Source organism: Strongylocentrotus purpuratus, unplaced genomic scaffold, assembly GCF_000002235.5.
Source record: "Strongylocentrotus purpuratus isolate Spur 01 unplaced genomic scaffold, Spur_5.0 spur5_scaffold_10, whole genome shotgun sequence".
Classification (NCBI taxonomy): Eukaryota; Metazoa; Echinodermata; class Echinoidea; order Camarodonta; family Strongylocentrotidae; genus Strongylocentrotus; species Strongylocentrotus purpuratus.
Window position 1 is genome coordinate 5,191,014 of NW_022145595.1, and position 27,724 is coordinate 5,218,737.

Sequence of the window (27,724 nt, forward strand, 5' to 3'; positions counted from 1 at the left end):
TTTATATCACGTGTGTTCTCTATTATTTATGCAAATATTTGTATTTTTTCGAAAAGTTTCCTTTACATGGTTGACCGTCATACTAAATGGAATGTTGATACTTTTTTGAAAGAAACGTTGACCACAAACCAGTACTGAAAGATATAGTTTGAATCTAAAGCTGCAAAGGATACAATGTATTGAACATACAAATATTTTGCCATTAAATGGTGAAAAGACATTTAAATATAATTACACATTCAACATACTTATTTTAAGGACTGCCATCTTTTCATAACATATTCCATGCATCAGTAAACAGAAATAAACACGTTTTTCTCAATAGGGTCTCACATGCCTCAAGGTCCATGTAAATCAATATATTATTACAACTGAAAGAATGTAGGAATAAAGTCACCCTCTTTTTCCTCACAATTATTATCAATTGACAAACAGAAATTCCACCTTGTGTTAATCTTACATTAATATTATAGAAGAGAAACAAACTAGTAACTTTGAATATTAGCTTGAAAGACAATCTTTAGAAGAGAGCTGCTTTAGAAAAGCACCGTTTGAACTCGTATGAATTGGGAAAGCCGTAAGAAGAAAAAAAGATCAACATTACTGAAATTAAAATTAAAGAAACTTTAAAAGATAAAGATTTGTTAAATGTTATCTCTCCTGATTCCAATCTCACCTTGGCATCCACTGATATAGTCATTGAATTTGGCCTATTAGTGTGCTGGCAATAACACGCTTCTGCTGCACTGGATTTCAATGGTGCACACGAGGTGTGATTTGCCTGACGTTAGGACTGCGTCAGCCACTGTTGCGTGATTTGCCTGACGTTAGGACTGCGTCAGCCACTGTTACGTGATTTGCCTGACGTTATGACTGCGTCAGCCGCTGTTGCGGTCTTTCCGCAACTTTAAAACGGCATCGTACCAAAACAAAATGAATGCGAAAGGAATAGTGGAAACGTTACGTTGAATTAATGGCTAATATTAGCGTATAGTAAATTAGGAAATTAGCGCGTTCGAATTAACGACTTGTGAGTAGTGGGCATTATTGTTTTCCTATATACACAATTCATCTTACATCGCATAACTCACAGTACTATTTCCACCTTCTTACTTTCCAGATTCAGTTTTACATCATTATAAATCCATCTTTGAATATATTCCATAAGGTCTTCTGTTAAAAAGAAACTCTCTCATATAAAACTAAATTGTTATCTTCAGATAATTGATATAAATGTATTCTGTTAAAAGCAGCAAAAGGTATAACACTCTGTTTAAGCCTTGTTTCACAATATATGGTAAGCCTCTACTATGGTAATGCAATAAATGAGAAAGACCGATGAATGCATATAAACTTTACTCTCTTACTTTCTAAACCTCGTAAAATGTGTGATGAAAGCACTAGTAGAAATAGTCACACCGCTTAACCAGGACATTGAACATAATACACTGATCACCCAATCGTTTTGAAACATTTAGAAAGGCGTTCTTGCATAAACCTGAAAGTAACACATTATAAAGAAATATATTTATATACTTTAATCCTCAACATTTGTCAAAAATACCTCTGGGGTGGTTTGAACCATCACATTAAATAAAAGGTCATGAATACATTATTATTTTGTGTCATCAGAAGAAAAACTGGAATTCGGACAAACCCAGAGGTTACATTCAAGGAATTAATAATATATAATCAAATACAAAATACAAAATAATTAAAATCAACAAATATTGTCTATACAGCAGCTGATCCTGCACCAAAAAACTATACAAAAGAAAATTAAAAAATGAAATAAAATGTATTACCAATAACTGAAATAAAAAATTAAAAAAGTTATAATATTTGATGCTCTATGCGATAAATGCAGACGAATTTAGAAAATAAAATCAAAAGCAAAATTATAGATAATATTGTATCACATTGGCAATACTAACAAATATATAACTATTTTCTTGCAAGAAGCAAGATGTGTTCGTTTGATGCATAGGTTTTGGAAGTGACCTTTTCAGTTTTGTCATCAGTTCTGTATTTAGTCGATGGGAGACGGGTATTATGATGACGCGGCTGTGAATTAAGGAGACAGAAGGGAGAAAGCAAGAAGAAAAAAATATTATTTTCATATTTATACTTTCCACAAGATAATCAAATGTAATGACAATGTTTGTTGTCCTTAAAAACGCGAGTGATCGAAATGGTTAAAAGATAAATTCGCCTTTTTTCAATTGATGTCATAGTAAAAATTAATGTCATAGTGAAATTAATGTCATAGTGAAATTAATGTCATAGTAAAAATTAATGTCATAGTGAAATAATGTCATAGTAAAAATTAATGTCATAGTAAAAATTAATGTCATAGTGAAATTAATGTCATAGTAAAAATTAATGTCATAGTGAAATTAATGTTAAGGAGTAACTCTTAATCAGATTGTGGTATTATTGAGTACGTTAACTAATTTGGGTTTGTAAGAGTAAATAAAGAGATGGAAGTGTGACAGAGAGGGGAGGAGAGAAGGAGAGTAAGAGGAAGAGGGGGAGGAGGAGGTGGAAGAAGAAGAGGAAAATGAGAAGAAGGAGGAGAAGAAGAAGAAAGAAGGACGATGAGATAAAAGGAAGGTTGGCCCTTTTCATAATACAAGAGAGAAAAAGAGAAACAGATGGAGCGCGAGGAAGAAATGTTGGGGGGGGGTGGAGCGAGAAAATGCTGAATGTGTGCTCCGATCACATAATTTAAGCCAGAAGCATGAACGAAGCAAAGATTGTGAAGCAATAAGCATTAGAAAAGGAGATATTAAAGGAAATTTAAAATGCAATTAATCATTAAACATGGTTAAAACTATAACTAAATGCAAGAACATCAAGCTGAAACAAAGATGCGAGTATAATAATAATAATAAAATAGTTATGCAAATGCAAGAAAGCAAGAAGTAGCACGTCAACAGATCTCTCATAGCAAGAAAAAAAAAGGGAATGGGATGGAATTTGCTGAATATTTGCTTGGCCGGCTGACAAGACACAAATAATTGTCGACAGCTTAGTGAATCATTTTGTCCATATATTTACACTTTTTTTGGCAAGGTAAAAATGTTCTAAACAAAAACTTTAAAACAAAAACGTGTATTGCACACATACGGTAAACACGTGAAATTGTCACCCATGGTACAATAATTATGGTTTTATGTTTATAATCATAATGATAAAAAGAAGAAACCGGGGCGAAGTTGAGTGAATTAAATGAAGAGGAGGATGGTGAAGAAAAAGAAAAGGAAGAAATAGAAGAAACTAAAAAAGGATATATGATAAGGATTCCCAAAAGGGAAAAGAGCAACGAACAAAACAAAAAATCATTAATATACTGGGCGTAGCAACGGTCCAGTCCCCCGCCCATGCAAAATACAAGTCATTAACACCTTTCTTGATATGAGAGCTCTGTAATGTACGTGCAAGGCAGAAAGAAGACAAAAATCATATGGAGTTGCGTGCGAAATTCACCTCAAAATGAAAAACAGTGAAACACATAATGATATCATGCAGGGTGTGAGGAGACAAGACTCGGTCGAGCGGGCCACGGGTTGTTTGGGGAAGAAATGTCGTGGGGGATTCCATCTTGCATGTGTTGACGATGCTCTTGTTGCAGCTGGAGCTGATGCTGCTCTTGCTGTTGCCGGTGGGCCAGGGCTAGACTGGCTTGTTGTAGGTGATGGATTTGGGCAGCGTAGTCTACAAAGACCAGATTGCAGGGCCGCAGTGGGTGGGGGAATGAAGGAGGAAGGAATTATGAGTAAAAGAAAATTGCACTATAAACTAAAAGCACGGCAAAAAGAATGTTAGGGATTTATCAATTAACAAACAGAGGCATGCAAACAAAAGAGTGAAATGAATAGAAAGGCTATTTGTTACTGGTTGCAAATGCTTTGTGAGACAGGCATACAGTGTTGTTGCAAAATAAAGAAAGTTGCTTTAAATGACTAGACGATTAGACAAGAGCGTATAGAAAATTTACATGACTGACATTGGAGTATTCGAAAAATGATTTCCATATCAGCATCGATTATCAGATATGTGTGGAATACATTCACTACCCTCTCTCTCAATGTTCATCATTTTGAATTGAAAACATGTTATGCATGATTAAAAAAGAATGCCTTATATACTAGAATAAATATATTCGTGAGGGAGAAATAGAGGGCGATTTACAAGGAAAATGAATTCTTATCAACGAGTGAAAAAAGGGCATACAGAAATAATAAAGCAATAAAGTGAAGAAACAAGAAATAGTGAAACCCGGTCGCAAACATGCTTGTAATATCGCTAAAAACCACATACAAAAATCAAGAGCATGCTACAATATCCCTGCAAATGTCCAACAATTTTTATTTTTTTTTTTTTTTTTGAGATTGACAAACTGGTGGTTTTAAAAATAAATCTTATTAATAAGGTGTGAACAACGAGGCGAACAATGCAATCACAATAACTGATTTGGGATTTGATACTTGCGTTTTCATCTACGAAAACGCAAAAAAACTACCATGAACATGATCGGAACTACTTTCGAAACTCAACTCAAGGGCAAGGTCCCATAGAAATCATATTCAGATTACGTAATATGTCCAGGGGCGGATCTAGGGGGGGGGGGGTTCGGCGGGTTACCCCCCCCCCCCCCTCCCCTCTTGAATTTGTATATAAATATACCGTATATAAATATAGGTATTATTTCAGTGCCCCGCGATACAATTCCTAGACAACGAGCCTCTCAAAAAGGCTACCAAAAGATGCGTTTAGCAATTCTTTGTTTCCTTAAAAAGAAATCCTCGTCTTCTACACGAACAGGGAATAACTTTTAAATTATGGAGAAGTGATTTTTTTTTACACATACACGATAGTGAATACCCTAGGATTAAAGTGTTCAAACTCAATAGAAAATCGCATTTACATCTAGCATGGAGAGGGCGTGATTTAGGTGCGGTTAGGGTGTGGTTAGGGCGGGGTCCTACCTGCTTTCACTGGAGCTGTGGTGGTGTTGGGCAAGAAGGTCGCTAATGAGGCAGTGGTGATCCCGGTGGTCTGGCCGGCTGTCGTGAGTGTGGTAGCATCTGTGAATCATCGATCATGAGCAAGATGAGAGAAATACGGGGGGATCGAAGAGAGATAGTCTAAAAAAGTCTAAAGAAGAAGAAAAGAAGGTGCACGGCAAATGGGAGGGGAGCTCCCAAGATGCGTCACAGAGTTGCCAATTTGTATTTGATTGATCACACCTTTAAAAAAATTTCATTACTCAGTTCGTCGGCCGACTGGCAGAAGGGCGTAAGCGCGCGAGCCACTTTTCGAATTATTCGCATTTAAAGATTTGTTTTATATTTAAACTGCTTTCCGTCCCGAAAATTGGTTAAAAACTTTAAAGACTAATAGAAATGTTATAATTTTCTATCAATTTTTGCTCAATTTTTCACTAACCTTTTTTATCTCATGTTTCTGCTTCTATTAAAACCAATTTAATCAGGGTGGAAGCCCCCTTTGAAAAAAAAATAAGCATTTGTACAAACTAGTCGAGTATCGATGCACTGAACAACAAATTAAATCACCCCCCCCCCCCCCTCCTTTCTAATTTCATCTGATAAAATCATACTCACTTTGAATGGGAGGTTGCGCAGTCGGGTACACTTCTTGATAACCGAGAACACTGGCGGGCTTTAGCTCCGTGAAGGTGGCATTGTCAGCTACTCCAGGGCTACCGGCGCTTAGGACAGGGGTGCCTGCTTGTCGGACTACAGGGGTCATGAAGGGTATTTAGAAATGGTGTTTGAAATATTTGTATTGTTGTTTTCTTCCCATCAGTGGAATCGATCAGAAAAAGTTGATCATGTAGCAATTGCATAAAGTATATCGGTATGTACCAGGAGCGGATCCACGGGCCGATTCTACCGCCCCCCCCCCCCCTCCCCTCTAGCCCCCCAAAATGGTTAAAAATAAAGGATGGTAACGAAAATTTTACCTTTTTTAAAACAAAAAACAAAGCGCCCCCTGACCCCCCAAAAAGAAGGGGAAAAAATTATTTCAGCACCCCCCCCCCCCCACCTATTCACCAGCTTGATGAATCATTGCTTAATATTTTTTTCTCACGAATTGGGCCCCCTCCTCCCCCCCCCCCCCCCCCCCCAAAAAAAAAAAAAGAAGATGCTTAAACGTTTTATGACGCTGAGCTGGTTCTTTTTATCAAACGCAATAAATTTGTTGTAGTACTAGAGAAATAGAGACATGTGCAACTGATGTAACAATGTTGTTTTACCGAAATGTTACAACATGTACTTTGCTCAAATCTATTGTTTTGTTCTTGCTCAAGAATGATTGAATATCAAATTTCTTTGAAAAAAAAAAAACAAGAACATTTTTTGTCTCATGTTCTTCCACACTTGTATAATAACAATGAAAACACTCACAAATTAGTTTTCACCTCCCCAGAACTCAACCTACTCTCGCCTGGTACGTCACATTATCAAGGAAATTGCTGGGTTCATGTCATGCTAAAAGGCATTACATGAATTCAGGCGGGATCCAGGATTTCTTAGGGGAGGGGGCCCAACTTTTTTTTGCTCCCGAGGGGGGGGGGGGGGGGGGGGGGGGGTAGTGAGTACATTTTTTTTTTTTTTGATCCTCAAAAAAAATTCAATTTGCACCCCCCCCCCTTGAGCGCCAGGGGGGGGGGGGGGCCACCCAACCCCAAAAAAGGTAAAAAACGTGATTTTACATGATTTTTTTTTTCAAGGGGGGGGGGCCGGGCCCCCCCCCCCCCCTGGATCCGCCACTGCATGAATTTACATTATGCCAAGAATATCTTCATTTTTATGTCTCTCTGAACACTCATTGGTAAGGAACAGTGTAGGCCTACATAAAAGGCAGATTTTCAGGAAACCTACACTTATTCTAGGGCATTTTCTAGTTTTGCTTTATCTAAACTGTCCCTTCAACACAAGCTGAAACATACATAACACACTTCTCCTCCACACACAAGCAAGAGCCAACGGTAGCGTTTCAAGAAGGGGAGGGGGCTCAAACCATTCCTATCCAAAATGATGTGCCCCTCCCGAGTTTCTTAAAATTTTAATTTAGGCACGGCACATGAAAAAATGAGAGAAAGAACCCTTAACCCCCCCCCCCCCTCCCCAATCATGTTTCTGGAACCGCATCTGCAATCCAGACGTGTCAACCCAACACGACAGGTGGCACGTGCGCCTCCCCCCCCCCCCCCCCCCCCCCCCCCCCCCCCCCCCCCCCCCCCCCCCCCTCCAGCGATTTAAATCGCCTTGTATAGAGGATTTCATTTCAATAATTTGAATTTGAAGTTAATTTTTAGCAATATTATAAGTAAATGTAGACCGTCAAACCCCCCCCCCCCCGCCCCTATAAACATGATGACCTCTAGTTTCTACCCAGTCCCCACAGGAAAAAATATATCCCGACCATGCAGCTAAGATCAACCATACCATAGGGTCCCGTCTCTGTATACCTCATATCAACAAACATTCACATTACCATTCTTTATCAAACACCACTTTCAAAACGGCAACCAACAAACGTTCACAAGAAAAATCCGTGACTGCCCATAAGAAGTCAATGTTTCACTAACGTTTCGTATATCATAATTATTTCGTCGGCCCCAGCTTCAGTCCTACTGCTCCTACAATGCCTTGCACGGGATGTGAATCTAGCAGAGTTAATTTTCATGCATTTTAAGATCAAACTCAGAGGCAGACACATGATTAGTTGTCCGGGAGTTGGGGATGGGGCATAATAACAACATATATGTCTAAAATCTTCGATATTAACCCCCCCCCCCCCCCCCCCCAAAAAAAAAAAAAAAAAAAAAAAAAAATGAGTTTGGAAATTTGATAGAGCACACATGTGTGCATGAAGTACATGAGATTTCTTTTTAGGCGGCAATCGCTACCATGCACACATTTGGCCCGCTACAGTAGCGATCCTAATTCGTAACTCTGAACGCATCCTGTACAACTCGTCATAATCACCCCTCTTTTATTATCAAAATAAGTGTACACACGAGAGAAGAAAGTTATAAATACATATATAGTGCTAAATCTCGATGTGCAATGTTCAATCAGAAAAAAATAACTGTCGGTTTCTTCGGAATCACAATTACAGGCAAGAACATATCACATTTCATAGAAATTTGAAAAGGAGGAAAAGTTGAAAATGACGACAACCGTCATTAACTGGTTCTATACTATATGACACAATACATGATATCACCATAGACTTATTACTCACTACTTCCGACTTTTGTAGTAAATCTATGATTTCACTTTAAACGATTTTTTGGTCAATTAGCCGATGCTATAATAAGTGTTATATACATGTATAATAATAAGTCACCTGTTGACAACAAAGTTGGAGTTCCTTTCTTTCCTCCAAAAAGGGAAAAATTAAGATTTTAGAGAACATTTATCTAATTTACACTAAAACAGTTCCCTTTCTTCATATGCTTTTTAATAGATCAAAACTACATTATCAAGTCATTTTCATTTATTCAGTTTCTTAAACATTAATAAATTCCATTTGAAACAAATTGATGAATTTGTTGTAGGTTTACACCTTAACATTGCAATTCGCATACACCGGCAATGGTGTTATAGTTGAAGACTGATCCCGGACTGCCAAAAAGGGAGATGTGGTATTCTATATCAAGAGGGCATTGGCAGATTTTTCTCCCATACGCGAATCGTCCTCGGTATAGTATCCAAACCAATTTTTACATATCCTGGGCCATGTGTCATTAAACTTTTTTTCAATAACAAGCGTCACATTCAATAATAAGTTTGCTCACAGCCAATGAAATACAACGATATCAGTAGGCCATATCCGTGATTGTACTTAGTTATTGAAAAGAAGCTTTATGAATTGGGGCCCCAAGTTCAACGCTCAAAAATCCCCTCAACCACCTCTAACCCAAAGAATACAAGTCACAATAAAACGACACCATGGTATAAACTAAAAACAGAAATGTTCATATTCACCTCGTGCTAATCTCAATTCTTCCGCTTTGGGACTTTCAACCACTCGCGTATAAGCGCCCCTTACGTTCGTATCACTCTGCACAGGTGTCAATGTGTGCAACCCTGCCGACTCGGATAAAGGAATCTGACGAAAAATGGAAGCACAAAAGTGGGGAGAGTTTCATGAGTTTTGGGTATTTTGAAGGCCTCTCCGTCCAAAGAATATCAAATGTGGTTAATAAAAAACCCAACTCCTGAAGTTTGTTAGAGAATTTGGTAAATGATCACAAAGTGCAGAGAAAAAGAGGACACTTTTGTCATTTTTTTTAGACAAATGATGGAGTGCCGATTAAAGAATGTATCTTGGAGTGAGCAGGAAAGTATCTACAGTTTGGTTAGGAATTAATCGATGTGCTATGAAAAATGATACCAAAAATCCGGAAATTACCAGAGTATATCAAATTAGTGTTTTCCTGAGAAAACATGAAAAGAGACTGGAAAGTTGGATGAATATGCGATTTGAGAAAGATATTTCAAGGAGAAATAAAGTGCTAAGAATATCCGAGAAGGAAAGATACACAACCATTGACAACCCAGTGTGTTAGTACACCCAAGAAGAAACACGAGTACAGACTACGATGTTGTTAGATACTTATCCTTCACATTGCACAAAGAAATTGTAGAGAGATATACGAGCAAACATTTCATTTTCAACATACGCCTGCGTTAAGAAATATTATCAGACCGCAGTTCTAAGAAGCAGATTGGCAAGGCTTTAACTACCTTCCAATACTAACCACTCGTGAAACAGATGAAGTTAAAATAAAATGTTTGTCGTTATATTCCAGTGTTTGGTGAACATAAGTAACACAAAGCAATACATCTGAAAGAAACTACATATAAGTACATGTATACTACAAAGATGGTACTTTCTGGTGACACAATTTGTAACACATACTCCCACATGGAAGGAAATTAAAATGGTATCATGTCCACATAGCATCTGATCACAGTATTTCCTTGAGATAAACATATTTGGAAAATTTTATATGGAAATATTTATTTATTTATTTATTTCGTTTTATTTCAACAGGGTATTCCCATCAGTGGTTAAAATACTGTTATACTTGGGGGCCAATATGCACAAAAAGAATTAGATAAAAAGAATCACCACTTATAGTGGATCACAATTTCTTATAATGGCAACTTTATTGTTGGTCTAGGATTAGGTTTATAGCTCAGTTGACCACAGACGGCCCACGAGATGCAAACTATGACTCGTTAGCCTCCTGAAGAAAAAAATCTGAGGGCTCACGAAAGCAACTAACTATAAGACTAACAGGAAGCGGACCAACATGTGGACCTTCTGAAAGTATTTCTGGGGCCGTCTGCCTCGTTGAACGTCACTCTTGTTTGCTGTCAGTCAAACAAAATTTCCCCTCATTAAATTGACAGACATACATTCAAATGGTTAATGGAATGTTAAATAGATTGTGCATCTTCACCAACTACTTGAGATTACATTAGATGAGAAGTATTACGATATACTACATATATTGGGTTAGTGTGCCTCAACCATGAGTATTAAACAAGATTATAAGATACAACAAGTATGACCATAAAAATTGAGAGAATATGATTGCATGGAAATATGTGATAGTGTCATCATTCGGAAGGAAAGATATAAAAATATTATATGATAACATATAAAATTTGCGTTATTTAAGAAATAAAATTGAATTATTATTTCAATTAGCATCCATATGATTAAATCATTAGACAGAAACATATGTTCACGTCGGAAATCAAAATAACGGATAATAAAAGTATAAAAAAGAAGAAAATAAAAGCGCAAGCATTCATTATTTCAGTTTAAAAAAAACATACTATCTTACATATGCGTGAAATTAAAAGGATTCACAAAATCTGTGCATAACAACGCCACTACCTTTGGCATTGACCCGATATTGCACTCATCAATAGTTATGGCAGAAAAGAGAAATGTGAATTAATGCATGCATTTAAGGCATTATACATACAACCAATGTTTTCGAGGGAAAATTTCCATTGCGAAGATGTGAAAAATCAAATGTGATAGTGAATTTGGTCAACTATCCTATCTTTCAAACTGGCCCTGACTAACCCTTATTTGGAACCATCATAAATAAACATAACATGCGACTGTATATTCAAATTGATATCGAATTGATTATCATTACGATGATTTAATTTCATGATGACATGTGTTTTCTTTTGAGTTGTTATCAAGATCATCATTATTTTCATTCGACTTGCTCTCTTTTCTATCTATCTTGTCAATCGATTTCAAAGAATAGTCTCTAATGACATCATCTGGATCTAACACAACAACGTCTTGTGATAAAATTTGCCCATGTAATGAGTTTGCAGAGCTTGCTTTGGTTGGAGCTACCCCAACAGAAATTTCATTTACTTTGACAGTAGTTGCTAGATCAGTATTATTAAGTCCCTTTGGAATGTTTTTCCTTTTGGATACTGTCAAGTCTTTTGCTACCATCGATGAGCTTTTTGGTCTTGTCGACAAATCTGTTGGCATGATCGTAGTGACCTTTACTTTAGTTGATAGATCTGTAGGCTGGACAGAAGCGACGGTCACTTTTGTGGACAGATCGGTCGGGATCACAGACGCATTTGTGACCTTTGGCGCAAGGCATCTTGCTTTTGGGGCTCTAATTTTCATAAAAGGTTGATCGATCCGTTTATTTTTCAAAGGTAAATTAGAGGTAATCTTTAATACCACGAGTCGCTGCTCCTGGGACGGAATGGCTCCGGCACTCATGGCTAGCTCCCTGGCGAAGCTCTCGTAGTAACCTTTCAAGCTGCTGGCCCGGGCGTTGGCATTGGCATCGGTGTCAGGTTGCTCTGTCTTGATGGCGACGCCGGTGAAGGCAGTCATCTGCGCGGGAGTGATGGCTGTAGGGGATTGGTTGGCGGTGACGGCTGTTCTGACCGGGTTCGGCTGGTTTGGTCTAGTGGGAACTGCCAATTGGACGGTGCGGACGTGGGCCATAGGTTCAGCCATCTGCACACCCTCTACTCCTTTGGCCGGGGACAGCTGGGCCATCGTCGGCCTGGTCTGAGGACTGACGCCGTTACGTTGGGCAAATGCTTGCGCATCTGTAGAGCAGTGAAAAATATCGGGGAATTAAAACATGAACAGATTATTCGAGTCCCTTCAGCGATTTCAGTCATTTAAATCATTTAAATTTTGCCAATTTACTGACTTCTTCACATGACATTGTTTGATGACAGAAGTGACTTTTTTAAAATCTTACTTGTATATTAAGAACTTCATTTCTACACCAGTTTATTTCATACAGATACGTTTCTGATATACCGGTATTGATTAACAGCAATTTCTTTTTGACATTTCAACATTTTTGTCATCATACAACTAATCACTAAAATTGTGAATGAAATAATTTTCAAAAAATAATAGGCAAGGCAAGTGAAAACAATCACAAGAATAGTTATCACATGAAAATAAATATGAAGATGAGAGATGTATGAAGAATACAAAAAAATTATAAAATCAGTACATGCAGCTTCATTCACATACACACAAAGTTAGTCTTGTATAAGATAGTTGCATGGATGGCAATTTTAGTTTAAATTTTTAGATAAAATCGTTGCACAGATGAACGATTTTGATTCATCTTTAACGCCGTAACGCCATGTTTCACGCAATTTCTGAAAACATCTGCCGAAGCTTCTCAGCAAGAAACAACCATTGGCGAGTTCTATCCACCTGACTCTGATGTATAATGTTTTGTGAAATATGTTTACATATTTTTCAAAAAATGTCTTGAATATACGTCCATCAAATCAGCAGTAGAAATCATTGTAAAATATGTCCACATATTTCTCAAAAATTGTCTAAATGCGTTGATTAAATGGTAAAATGGTATTTAGGTGTAGATGAAAAATACAACGGAACAACAATAGCACACACATACTATTTACTAAGAAATGAAGTAAAATTAATGAAGTATAAATATAGAACAGATATTATAACATGCACACTTGTGCAATGTCTTCTATATGTAAGGGCGAAAAAATGGCTTTCTTATTCTACATTTCAGTATCTAGTGGATCGCCAGCAATTAAACTTGATTTTTGAAGGCAAAAATATCCCAAAAAGCCCACTAGAATCCAGTGACCAAATGAATACTTAAAACACATGGCAAAAATATGAAGGGGCAATTGGTTGAAAATCGTGCTATATCTGATATTTATATGTGATTTTGTGGTTACGTTTCATCACAACTTTTCAAGAAACAGTGCCCTGTCTTACAAAAAGTGGTGCTCGATCTGATTCGATCACATCTAACTTCAAATAAAATAATACCTAGTGCAAGTCTGTAGATTATATTCTAAACCAGGTATAATAATCCGTTTTTTTATACAGCGCTCAATACACTGATCCAACGATGTGCCCAAGCACTTTACAGATATATTATTACCCCGGTCATCGGATTCAGGCTTACCCGCACACAATGTGTGCACATTTTCCACTCCCTGGGGAGCATTCCAGCCAGTCGCCATGTATGCCAACCTTTACATTTACAGGCCTTAAATTTCAATACTTTCAGGGCAAGGCCACTTTTCTGTGGGGCACATTCCTATATTACAGCATAAATAGGAAGAATTAGAAAGGGCACAAAAAATCTCCAAGGAAATGAGAGGGGCATTGAGGCCAAACAAAAGGGCTTCCACGGCCATGGCCTTGGTGGCCTTGGATTAATTTAAGCCCTGCATTTAGCTTTTAGGCAGGATTCATTCAGAAATCAGGGAGGTTTTATCAATTGCATACAGCATTATAGGAATAATCTTTCAAAAAATCAGGATTAAAATCAGGCATTAAAACTTTCAGGGAGCCTCCCTGAAAATCAGAGAGGGTTGGCATCTTTTTTAAGAATGGGTGCCATTTTCACAATTAATATATAGATATCCAATTTATGCCCGATATAATTAGAGTGAAGGCAGATGCTTTTAATGACCTTGGATGCAAAACATGGATATAGCTAATGTGCTTCGATTAGCAAGTGCGCACTTGTAAAAATGACGCCTGGCTGGAATGCTCCCCAGGGAGTGGAGAATGTGCATACATCGTGTGGGGGGGGGGGGGGAAGCCTGAATCTGATGACCGGGGTAATAATATATATATCTGTAAAGCGCTTTGAGAGGGCCTTCGATCCTGAAAAGTGCTATATAAGAACTAGCTATTATTATTATTATAAACAAATCTGGCCAACATGACAAATACAAGAAAATAAGATTGGGCATGCGAATGAGTTGAAGAGGTGGGAAATACCTTCTTCTACATTTTTCTCCTTCTTAATGAGCTGAGGGTTGAAGTGAGCCTGCACCACCACCACCTGCTTACCCAAGAGTTCCTTTATGGTGTAGGCCGGCGGGAGCCTGACGGTGGCACCACTAGGGGCTACCGTGGCCGCCGCCGCTGCTTGGGGGGACGTCGTTGGGACGTGAATGGGATACCCGCCAGCCTGCGGACTCTGCTGCTGGAGGCTGCTGTAGTATTGCGCGAACTGGGCAGGAGTGATGGTCGTGGGTTGCTGCGAGTTGTGAGCCATAAGCTGCTGCGGGGTCGGGCGCTGGATGGTGACTTGAGTTGGAAGAGCTTCATCGGGAAGATCTAGTTCGGCGATCTGCTGTTTCTTTCTGGTCAGTGTCGCTTCTTCCATAACATAACCGTTCACAATCTTATTCCGCAATATCCTATGAATAAAATATTAAAAATACATGGAAAGAAGACATTATCTAATGGCCAACTTTAACTAATATAATCTTTTTTACCATGTATAATTGTAATGTAAGCATAATTGTATCAAAGTATATTATGTAGCTCACTGTAAGCGCCTTGAGCACCCTTTGGGGGATATGTTGCGCATTATAAATGTCTTAATTATTATTATTATTCAATGTTGGATTTGGAATAACAAAAGTGTGATATCTGTGCTGATGAAAGTTACAAATAGAAATGAAAATGTTTAGTATGTGACCTCTAATCAATATCTAATTCCACAAAGATGTAAGGGTTATTTCTGAAGTTTTACAACCCATGGTGGTCATGTAACTATGTGTAAGCTCCGGCTCACAGGGGAGGGGGGGGGGGGGAGGGGGAGGTCTTTTAACAGTTGGTGTGACCAAAGGTGCACAGGGTGGACATAGAAAGTTTATAACAAGAACGACAATAATGAAAAATTGGAAACGACTGATATTGCGTAAGACAGAATTGACTACAATAAACATTACCTGTTGATGGAGCTGACGCTTGGAACTGTCTCCTTGCCGCAAATGCTTTCCGACAGTAACCTGTCGCGGATTTCCCAGGCAAAGATGGTTGGGTATCGCGCTTGTAGTCTGCGATCTTGTCAACGACGTCTCTGGTGGCCACCTTTGGTTTACTGCCACCAATGACGCCTGGCTTGATGGACCCTGTCTCGTAGAATCTGATAGAAGGAAAAGTCGTGTCCATCATGGTAAAGAGGTTATTCTAGGATAGAGGCCTACTTGTATTTTCCTGATCATTTGTCCCCTCCCAAATTGATACACCATTAGAACATATGAATACGTAAATCAAGCATGCAATATGTATCGTGTTGAATAATTCTTTTTAAACCATTGATGATTATATCCCTTTTTGTGTTTAGACTGAACTATGTAGCCTTTTTCTTTTGGATCATTAGAGATGAACTTGGAAGGAACAGCAGATTCTTTTATGTTCTTGCTCTTTTCTGTTGCTTAAAGATGAAGTTGAGTTCTGGTCATGCGATTGCATTGTGAAAGAAACGGGTGTGGAATCGACCAGAAAAGGTTGATCCTCTAGCATATAAGAATTTGTGTGTATTGCAAGGTTCTGGAATCATCAAAATGATAAGAAATTTGGCCAAGTCTTGGTAAAGTTACAAACACTGTACACAGAAAGATGTTTATGGGACTACACGAACACATGGGGCAATGTTACATGACATATTTAGAATATGAAGGCATTTGAAGAGCCATGCTTTTCAGGGAACATGTCTTATCTGATGTTCTTCCACACTTGCATAATAAGAATGATCACGCTCACAAATTATTTTTCACCTCTTCCCAGAACTCAACCATCTCTTTAACTTGTAAGACGATTCTGTTATGACATGTAACTTTTCCTGAGCTCCACACTTCGCACCATCTCTTTGCCAAGCAGTGAGCAGATCATAATGTTATTGTATATAATGATGTGAACATAGCATCTAGCCATCTATCATACCAGGGGAGTGTTTCACAAAGACTAAGATCAACTTTAAGTTGGACTTAACTATGGAAGGCTGTTCATGCCACTGTTTGCTCTCACCACTTACTTGCATAGTTCTCTCAAGGGACGTACAAATCAAGTCACAAATCCACAGAATTTACAATTTTTGATAACTCATTATTGAAGGAAAAAATATTATTTGAAAAATTATTAAGATCACAATGGTAAGAGCAAACAGTGGCATGAACAGCCTGCCATAGTTAAGTCCAACTTAAAGTCAATCTTAGTCTTTGTGAAACACCCCCAAGGGCCTTGTCATATGAAGACATACACGTATGCATAAAATGAAAGCTTATTCTTTTAAAGCTTATCTGTACTAGTTTATAGGACCACTCTGCAAGGTCACTGGACAGGTGGGTATCTCATCAACTCAGCTTTAAAGGTAAAGACCAGTATTGGAAACGCCCCAATTTCAAAAAATGAAATGGAAGCTCTCATTACCAATCATGTGAAAGAATATGTTTTGACTAATACATGATGATAAAAAATTTGCCGGGAAACCGCCTACTATTTCATATATTGGTAAATTTGTTTCTCTCATGGTCTGTGAGAGAAATAGGGTAGTCCCATATACATCTTTCTGTGTATAGTGCTTGTAACTTTACGAAGAATGGGCCAAATTTCTTATCATTTTGATGATCCCAGAACCTTGCAGATGCTAGATGCTAGATGATCAACCTTTTCTGATCGATTCCACAACGTTTCTTTCACAATGCAATCGCATGACCATAACTGGTCTTTACCTTTAAATTAACATAAGAAAAAGAGGATCAGAGGGGGACCAATGGTCACCGATTAGGCATTGTTTTCTATATAGAGGGAGCAAGTAGCTACAAGTAGGACAGTGTGACTTTGACTTGTTTCAGACGTACCTGACAAGGATCTTGCTGACACACCCATGGGACACTTTGAGCTGTCGGGAGATGTCACATGGTCGTACTCCTTCCCGTGCCAACTCCACGATCTGTGTGCGAATCTGTGTAGGGAGAGGGCGGCCATTGGCGAAGCATCCTCCTAACTGGTTTACTCCCTCGGCATCTAATAAAATGTAAAAACATGAAATATAGTTAATAATAATAATATTCTGTGTCTATATACCAGTAGTGCTCCATACATCGATCCAATGATGTGCCTAAGCGCTTTACAGATATATTATTCCCCGGTCATCGGATTCAGGCTTACCCGCACACAATGTATGCACATTTTCCACTCCCTGGGGAGCATTCCAGCCAGTCGCCATTTTACAAGCGCACACTTGCTCGTCCAACCATATGAACTTTCGCATCCTACCTGGTACCCATTTAACACCTGGGTGGAGAGTAGCAAGTGCAGGTATATATCTTGCCAAAGGATATTAGTGTTGTGTCGGGATTCGAACCCTCGACCTTCGCACCTCCAGTCAAGCACCTTAAACCACTCGACCACTCGGTAAAGGCATGTGGTTTATACTGACTGAATACCCTTGTATGTTCCAGTAAGAGAGTTTATACTGAAAGAACAAGGTGATCAATATTAAAGAAAACCTCACCACAAGAAATCACTTATTCTGAGAGAGTAATTATACTCTTGCCCATTAATCTACAAGATTCCCCACCAAAGTGTGTGAGAGAGAGGTATAAAGCAAGATCTTCTTAGCATAATGTACAGTTTCTTGGCACGACATGGGCATAGCCATTTCTTGATAACTATGTGTGCCATGCGTAGTCAGAAAGGCAAAACCAGACCTAAACACTGTAGCAATGTGCCTGATGTGTTTTTTTTAAAGGGTATGGATTTCATGATCTTAAATATGAAGTCCTGTTTTTTGTGATTTCAGTATATATATTAAAATGTCAGTTCAATTAATAATTATTTTACATAGAGAATAACAAACATACTTTGGAATGCTTCATTATTATATAAAACATATACTTATCATGTATAAGAATGTCTTTATAAATAATAAGATATTTTTTTTAAAGATACTCATGTAATATGATTGTTTTTTTTATGGCACATGTCCTTTCTGTACTCAAGACAGTGTATAAATTTCAAAAGAAAGTTGAAATGTGTAGAAAAGGAGATCTATAAGAAAGCTAAATCATTTTTGTTCGAGGGAGAAAATATGTGTATGTTTAAGAAGAAGAGAGAGAGAACGAGAGAGAGAGAGAGAGAGAGAGAGATAGGGTAAGGAAAAAAAGGAGGGTAAGGAAAAAAAGGAGGGTAAAGAGAACGAGATAAAAAATGTGACTGGTCATATTGCATTATTCGTACGTACGGTCATACCAAGGAGGGTTTACCAGCACCTTGGGCATACTACGCATGATCCGTGTATACAGCTAAATTGGCAACGTAAATCACAATTCTGCTTGCTATATTTAGTTTGACAAACGCGCTGTATTTTTTCAATCTTGGGTATATTCTGGAATATTCATTATTAATTATCACAACTAATTTCGGAAAGTGCATGACTCACACGAGTACTGTATTTCATTGAAGCAGTACTGATAATCTATGTACATGTATTGTTGTCCCAAACCAAGGGTGTCGCGCTCTTTCACTTCGGCGCTGATACGTTGTGCGTGTATCTCGCATAAATCCCCTCACAAATCACATTGCGTGGCTGCGATGCGGCGCATATACAATCGTTCAAAGGCATGGGGAAATTTCGTTCTAAATTACCATAGAAGCAATTTATTTTCGAATCTTTACTATTAAGCAGTTTTTGAAAGTATGGAAACAAAATCGAACTGTAAACGAAAACTGAACGAAAATGAGGCTCGGCCCGCAGTCTAAATTCTCTGGATCTGCGCCCTGTGTCATAAAAAATTGTTAGCAAGACAAGTGACAGTTATACTGTTGGAAGCTACTGAAATAGCATTTGATTGGCAGAGAGGCTGGGGGGAGATTTGTCATAGAAATTTAGCATTTGATAGCAAGTTTGATAGCAAGTTTCATTAAAAACAGGGCCCAGAAAGAAGAAAAACGCAAAATAGCGGGCTAAATGCAAACTTGGCATGGGTTGACGAAAACGGGAATAATAAGTTGTTGCTTGGTACAGGGGCGGATCCAGCCGGCGGCAGGGGAGGGGGCCAAAGAGGGGGCCCAATTCGTGAGAAAATATTTAGCGGCGAAACAGCCAGCCGGTGAAAAAAAAGGGGGGGGGGTAGTGAGTAACCTGGCCCCGAAGGATCGCTTGACTATTTTTATCGAATAATGCCCTAACTTTCACTAATTTGTTTCTCTCATTTTCTGCCTTTAATAAAACCGAGATAATAATCAGGGTGGACTTCCCCTTTAAATACGATTAATGCGTTTGCAACCCCTCCTAAAGCAAGATGAACGCGCCTATTCCATGGTTGTTTTCGCAATAAGCCAAAACAGTTTCAAGAAGCTAAGGTAGGTATACCCAATTAAATCTATTCATAACAGCTTTTAATATGGTCCTGCGTGACCCGTAATCCTTCGTATAACTTTCATTAATCGCAAGATTATCTTGATTCCGAGTATAACTGGGGAGTATAAAGGAAGTGTTTCTTAAAGGATACAACAGACGGTCACAAAATCACTACCTGAAAGAACTATATACTGAATGTATTGTCAGGCGCCATAGTATAGTCCCTTATCCTTTAACTTATCCATACCCTACTTAAGATTCTAAATACTATCACCGTCGCTTTCTTACCAAAATCTATACGACCCCACCCCACACTATGTCTGGTAGCTTCTTTTTTTTTTTAATTCGAACCATAAAAGGCTTTGACCGGGCGTCGATTTCACGTCTTTGTATAAAGCCTACACACTCGACTCAAAATGAAAGGTTACAAACTGGATCCAGATCTCTGGAAGGTATTGTGAGGTCCAATAATACCATTCTATAGCATCGAACAATCGGCTTTTCGGATCGGCGCCTGCGGGACCCTCCGCCCCCTTCAACCTTACCGAAGATAGTCTACTTAACGATAGACCTTCCCGTACTGTTTCATTATACGTAGAACATACAATACAGGGAAAAAATTAATTTTTATTTTTCGGGGGCTACTTTTCAAACTTGCCTGCATGAAATTAATACTCTAAAATTTGTTTTGCATTGAACTCTATGCAAATTTACAGAGGCTCTTTTCTGATTTTGGGGGGCTCTTTGGGGCATTTCAGGGGCTATTTCGCCCCGTGCTCCCGTGTATTTTGTGTATCCAAAAAGGATTGTGCATGAATCTTTCTACTGCTTGAAAAAACATTGTTGGGAAAGGGTTAGCTAAAACTAAATAGGTCACTCAGCAGGTCAGAAGATAACACTTCTTCTGTTCCCTTGGTTGAAAATACCAAATCGGAAATATATAAAGATGGGGGGAAAATAACAATCCTGATACGATAACCCCTGAGTGCAAAATAGTATTAGTTGCGGAAACCAAATGGGTAATAACTAAATGAAAAATATAAAATAAGCTTCGAAATTGCGTAATTTCTCAGAATTCCCCACCCTGAGACGCTTTGCACAGATTTGTAAGCATAATAATTTAGAGCCAGGCCTTAAATGGAGGAGGGGGCAAGAGGGCTTCGTTTTGTCGGGGTGTTTGGCTAAGGGTGCGTTCAGTCGACACTTTTTCACCCTAGCATCACGGTTTTCAAAGACGTTTAGTTTAAAACACGGTTGCGTTCAAGCGATTTTTCGTTGGTCGTAAAACTTATAAGGCCAAGATTAAATCCACTTAATCCCCACACGTTGGTTGTTCATAATGGTACAGGCTTCGTGGTTTCAACGCATTGATGGATTCACGTGGAGTTCTTCTTACAATGGTCTTTCAAAGTTTCAATAACGATATTCAATCAAGAGAAAAGGGTTCAGTAGCAGGTCAAGGAGAGGTTATCTCAATCTTTTATATTTGAGAATGTGTGATCATTACCGTTCGCATATACAATTGAATGTTTAAAATTATATCACACATACTTATCACGGGAATTCTATAAGTTCCACTCGGGGCAGACATTTACATATATAGAGCTAATGTTGAAGTGGAGTAAGCAAATTTTATCAGCAAAAACCTCACTTTCAACTAAGGCTTCCCCGACAGATATTAAGAATGGCAAAAATAAATGAGGATTCGTGAAAACCATGGATTTACTAACTCAATTGTAAAAGGATCAAATAGCCAAGAATCGCTCCATTTCACGCTCATAAAGGATATCATAACACGGAATCTTCCCACAAACAAATTCCTTTCATCTATTGTACCCTAAAATATTCCCTTGAGCATGTAATATTTGCAATGACTATAGAGGAAATGAAGGAGAATATGGACAATTTCGAATCTGCTTTGAATTACTGCAATAAAAGGAAACTTTAGCACGCGATTGAGCTGCAAAGGGGCATCAAAAATAGTACATATAGCATGTTGCAAAAGTACGAAAATATTTTCATAAACATTTCAGAAAAAAATTATAGCCTAGTATGGAATTAGTGTACGCGGAACCTTGATTTCTGAGCGAGTTCGCAGCACTTCTTTCTATTCACTCGCCTTTTTGTTCCCCAGTGGTGTCACAAAAAAGCAGGCGATATCGTCTACTGAGTGACAAATCATGTGTCGCATCCGAACAATACCTACATCTTAAGGCATTCATAAACTGTAGTCTATAATCTCTGCCATTTTATCTACCTTGGAAACGTTATAAAACTAAATAGAAACATCGTCAATGCAACATGATGAACATGAATCGAATGAACGTTTTGTAAATGTTTTCTTATTATGTTGGTGGCGCTATAACAACGCTCAAGCTCGAAATACTATAATGCGCGGAGGCCGAGGCCAAGTTGCCCCCCTGCTCTTCAAAAGTAGACCGAAAGGGCGGTTTTAAAAGGTGACACCATTAAAAGAAAGTTCTTCCAAAAGGGGGGTAAAAAAAACATTTTCGAGCAGCAGCTTCTATTAAAATTGTCCTCCGTATATATTTCAATTCCATTTTACAAAAATCCATAAGCTGGAATCAAATGAGGCATAGGTTAGTAGACTAGGCAGAAATAGGAAAGAAGTCATTCCCATGAAAAGAGTCAAAAGAGTACGACGAATAAAGGTTGTTTACGTAAAAATCAAAAGGTAGAAGTGAGGATAACTATCTTGACCAAATAATAAGTAGCCTCCTTTCAATAAGCTTACATTTTCTAAGAAAAAGAAAAAAGAAAATAGAATCAAAAGGACATTCTTGCTTAAATCGGCATTGGATAATAATTCTGCGCGACTTGATGTTTTCTGTTCACTAGCATTTTTACGTCCAATAAATTGACAATGAATTGGAAATGTCCCATTTTATCGTTGGCTTAACATTATTAAAATTAAAAGAGAAAGAAAAACACGAGCGAGGCTTACGCACCACTATGTAAATCCAAGATTATGTAAGTTAGTATAAAATTCTCGTTGATTCTCATATTCAAATGCACAGATTAAAAACCGTTTAATACAAACTACTCGAAAGAAGGCTAGATGTGGTGGAGCTGGAGAGAATGGTAGTTGGTGATTATCACGCTTTACTAACCCCCAGTCAAGCGATGAAATGGTTTTGGGGCTGGTTGAAAACAACCGCTGAGGTTCAATTCCTCCTCTCGCCAGGATTCATCAAAACGACTCCACGATGAATAGACTTGTTTGCTCAGTTTGGCTGAGGAGATTTTTTTCTTCTGTTGTATAGCATTGATTTTACGACCCATTCTCCCGCAAAATGTAAATCGGTAATGGGAGAGTAGATAGAGAAGGTTGATTATAAAGCTAATACTGTACAGAACATGGGAAGATGTATTGAGAATTGAGATAAAATGGAGAATGTACATGTATCTATTGAGTATTGAGTGAATATTTCGCCCTTATATTGGTATAACTCGATTTTATCACAGAACAAATTAGAGAATACTGCTTTGGGTGATTTTCCCTCATAACAACAGATACACCTACATTATCCCACAAGCCCCAAATGTGTATACATCTAGTATATTTAGTATAGCTTACTGATGTCTTTTGGTTGGCGAGTATACTATGCGAATAATACTGTATATTCGTTATCTCACCAATGGCGACATTTACTTTGGACTGTACGTGAACACTTGGCCTACAGGTTGGGGTTAAAATATCATCAGACTGAGCATGGGTTTAACCTGATTCAACTCAAGGTGGAGCATCAAACTACCTTCACAAATACTTTCTTAAATCGTACTGATGAAATTCGGGGGAAAATGACAACAAATGACAAATTCTGATGATTAAATTAATCAATTTCGTAAGAAAAAGGACTGCAATTGTGTAAGAGGGAGAGGTTGACACTTGGCGCTCCAAAGAATTATCAGTAGGTTAAATGTAGGTCGGGGGCGGCTGACATTAAAGCCCTAATAAAGTAGTTGTATGATGATAGTGTCATATTTGCTACTGCCTTTCAGTGCAGCTTATCATACTGAATCAACGTCGTTTGCTGATCATTTCATGTCTCCGCGGAGGTGACTTATGTGTTACACACCCGAGCATTAAACTGACATAAGAATGGAGTAAGCCTTTAATAAGCATGCCAATGCTTTTAAAGGTCCAACTTCTTTTAGATTGCAAGGTCATACTATTGTATAATTGAGAGACATAAGTATGTAGGCCCTACGTTTTCCCGTCACTTTATATAGATATCTGAACTGCTATCAATCATTCACGTTGTGTTCGGGGTAGCTTCTTGTCATGAGATTATTTTCTACCCAAGTCATTTATAGTAACCTAGAATAGGCTCCAAAATATAGATTGATCTGATAATTGTACTCGAAAATCAATGGGGGTATTATCCTGCGACAAGCATTGGCTCTCCGCGCCTGTTTCCACGCCGACCACGATAATATCAGTTTTAATCATGAATATTGTTCGCCAAATACCTCCCGCCGCGATTTATTTTAAATATATATATAAACAACGCTTTAGACGGAAAACATTCGAAAGCAAATATGGTACAAAATTACACAAAATGTATGTAAAACAGATTGAATATTATTCGAAAATAAAGCTGGTAGCCTTTTCTATGTTAACATTTTCATTCAATTAAGAACATTTTGTCATGCATTAACGTTGTCACGCAGACCATTTTTTCCCCAAAATTATCAATTAAATTGATGTACATGTACATGTATCTCATCCATACACGGAGTAGGGAATACGTGCTCTCTCTGTCTCTCTGTGTCTGTCTGTCTCTCTCTCTCTCTTTACTTTGGTCCAGTGGTAATCGGACTTCCTTTCACCTTGAAATCTTACAAGCGCACTTCTGATTCGTGCAGTGAATTGGAAAGGTAAAAGTCGCTGCACTCTCGGGAGATTATATATGGATCCAGAAATTATAACTCCTCGTGAATGTGATCTGTAACAGTTGAATTCTTTGGGCAGGGGGTTGGGTGATGTTACATAATCATTGTATTAATGTGTGTCGATCCCCGAAAAACTGTTCTGGCCTCCAGAGTTTGTGTCAACCACACATCTTGCGATTTCAAGTCGGACCAAAAATGTTTCACCTATCACAAAACCCTTTTTTTTTTTAATAATTAGAGAGATGAATGAAACATATTGATATTCGCTTGCTTGACATCATAATTGGATTCGCAGTACATTGTCATTAATATACTTGCACACGTGTTGTACGCAAATTGGTGGCAGAAAAAGAACATGAAAGTTGTGTCTCGTAATTATATCTAAGCATAATAACACACTTTTATTTTTGGAAAAACGGGCCGATACCAACAGACAATTTTCGTTATGTAATAAAATGTTATCAATTTTATGATACATGTATAGTACATATTTGTTAAGTGCCATGTTACAAATTATTTCATTCACCTGTTACAACTTACAACCAATTGTATTAAATAGTCAGAGTACGAGTTGTATATATTACTTTTTGCCAGGTAGGACAAACATTGGCTTGTTACTAGGAAACAACATGGAATGAAATAATTTGAAACAGGCACAAACAAAGATTTGGGCATTAAATTTGATGAGATTACATAAATGGCCAAGTGGTATTACAAAATATACAACCACCAGAGTAAATTAACTCTTTTAGAGATAATCTAGATTAATGAACGCTTGAATTAACATAAAGGAGATCAATGCAGGAGTGGATTATTTTAATTCCAAACGAGGATTAACAAGTTAACCTTAAGTTTTTACTTTCTCTGTTTCAATCCTTTGTTTAGAAACAGGATGTCCCGAATTCCTCTTAGCTTGCTTCATCCTGCAACTTAGCTGGAAGGCTGTATTTAAATATTGAAACCATAAAACTCATTCATCAGAAGGTGAACTCTCTGCCTAAACAAAACCACTTGCAGCCGAGAGGCTAAAAGCAATCAACCTCTATTGTGATGCAAGCTGAAAGGCTCATTATAGACAGGATGGGGTCATATACTTAAGTGAATACATAAATGGCCTCTTTTTGAAAGAGTGCTACAAAGGAGGGCTGGTCAACACACATGCATTTTGTTTGCCAAGGCAATGATGGCATGTAAAACGATGACATTATAAATGTGCTTGCTAGTCAATGTTGATACTATTATCAACATTTAAAAAAAAACTCTAACAATCATTTATTTCAATTAAAAAATAACATATATATTTCCTTCTCTAAAAAGAAGACCTGTTTAACATGGGTTTTTTTTCATAGGAATTATGAGCATACCTCTTCAAGATTACCCAACAAGACACTAATAGTCCTAAAATTAAAACAAACAAACATAATGGAAAACACACATACACAATAACAAAATGAAATAATGAAATGTGATTGCTCATGAACGTATGAAAGCTGAAACACTTTGAGCTAAATATTATGTACTAACTAACTAACTTAACTTAACTTTAAAACACGATGTTGTAGGTCTAAATCTCAACCAAACAAATAAACCAGCAACCAAACCATACTGTGAAGTGTGAACATACAAATTGTCAAAATATTGGGCTACTTTCAAACACACAACATGCACTGGAAGTGACTGCATATGAACTAGGATATTCTGATTATTTAAACTACACATCCATATAACATATCTGTAATAATAAGTTAATAATAAGTGCACACACTGACCTGATAGTCTTCTCCTCTTAGCTTTTGGTGTTTCCCCTTCTGGACTACTTTCTTCATGAACATGCATCATTGTTTCCCCTTGAACTTGCAACACTGGTGGTCCTTGATGGATATGCAATGATGCCTCTTGGTGTACAATATGCGCTTCTTCTATCATTTTGGGTTGGGATTAGTAATACTTTTACAGCACTGATTGTTTTGAGTTTCCTGGATGTAATAGAATGAAGGATTGCAGAGAGGATGATCAACCTGCAACAAAGGGAAATGAAAAATGGTTGAAATTCAAAATACATCTTGAAATCTTGAGGATACCCTTTATCCGTTCACATACAAATTGATACAAAACTCAATTGTTGGTAAGCTACATGTATGAGTGACGTAAAGATTTGTCAGATACCTCAGATGAATTATTTTCCATCAGTTCTCTTTCTAAGAATACTAAGTTTTCAGATGATCTACAAATTATACATCATTGGGCGCGGCGGAGAATAATGTAATTTATACTTTCGGCGGCCGCGGAACATCCAAGCATGAGAGAGTTAGGGAATTACCCAAGGCAGGCTCCGGTGCACTCAAATCGTGCCCGTATCTTGGCAAAGTTTACCCAGACTGTATCTAAAATTCCTTGAGTTTAGTCAGCCTCCGAAATCAAAAGAAGTATCACTGCTCCAGGGGTTCAAAGTTAAGAAACTATCCCGACGGAATTGTGTGCACTTGCCACAGGTGAGCGCATAGCGTGTGACTAGATAGATACGGGGGCAATGTTGATATGAAGTCTACTGAAGCATATACGGACTGGGCAAAGGTTCTGCTTACAAACACGCTGCTCAAGATTCTTGGATCGTGATTCTGCAGTCAAGCAAGCAAAAACTGTTCACTATCGCCGCGATCGTGGAGCAAGAAGGTTCATCCCCAAGTTGGAGGACATTTCCGACACGGGCAACCACAGAAAGAGTGCAGAGATGGACAATTCAAGGCAAAAAAATTGGGTGGTTTCAGCCAGAGCCAGGTTAGGAAATCTCGTCGTAAATGCGAAACGCGCGTTTGACCGTAATCGTACACACTCAACAATTCAATCATGTTACTCTCATTTTTGGGAACATCAAACGAGCAATTTGCAGATAGACACTCATTTTAAACAAAACATATACATTTAATCAAATTCAAAGACTCATACATTATTTCAACAAGCAATTGTAGGCATAATGTGTTTAAAATTAATGCAGATCTTCCTATGCATGTACTCACGTATGATGGCGGCCGAGAGAGCACTTGCTTCAGCGCCGTGTTTAGCCGTTCA

General features: G+C 38.0%; 1 protein-coding gene across 1 annotated transcript; it reads right to left on the minus strand.

Moving 5' to 3' along the window:
* suPaxB (paired box protein) lies at positions 1-27,724 on the minus strand. Its single transcript, NM_214594.1, is given in 12 exon segments — positions 1-2,064; positions 3,490-3,717; positions 4,992-5,090; positions 5,628-5,762; positions 9,027-9,150; positions 11,782-12,161; positions 14,431-14,783; positions 15,321-15,413; positions 15,416-15,517; positions 17,235-17,400; positions 26,425-26,673; positions 27,673-27,724. Coding segments are annotated over 10 exon segments (1,803 nt in total). The 5' UTR covers positions 26,582-26,673; positions 27,673-27,724; the 3' UTR covers positions 1-2,064; positions 3,490-3,523.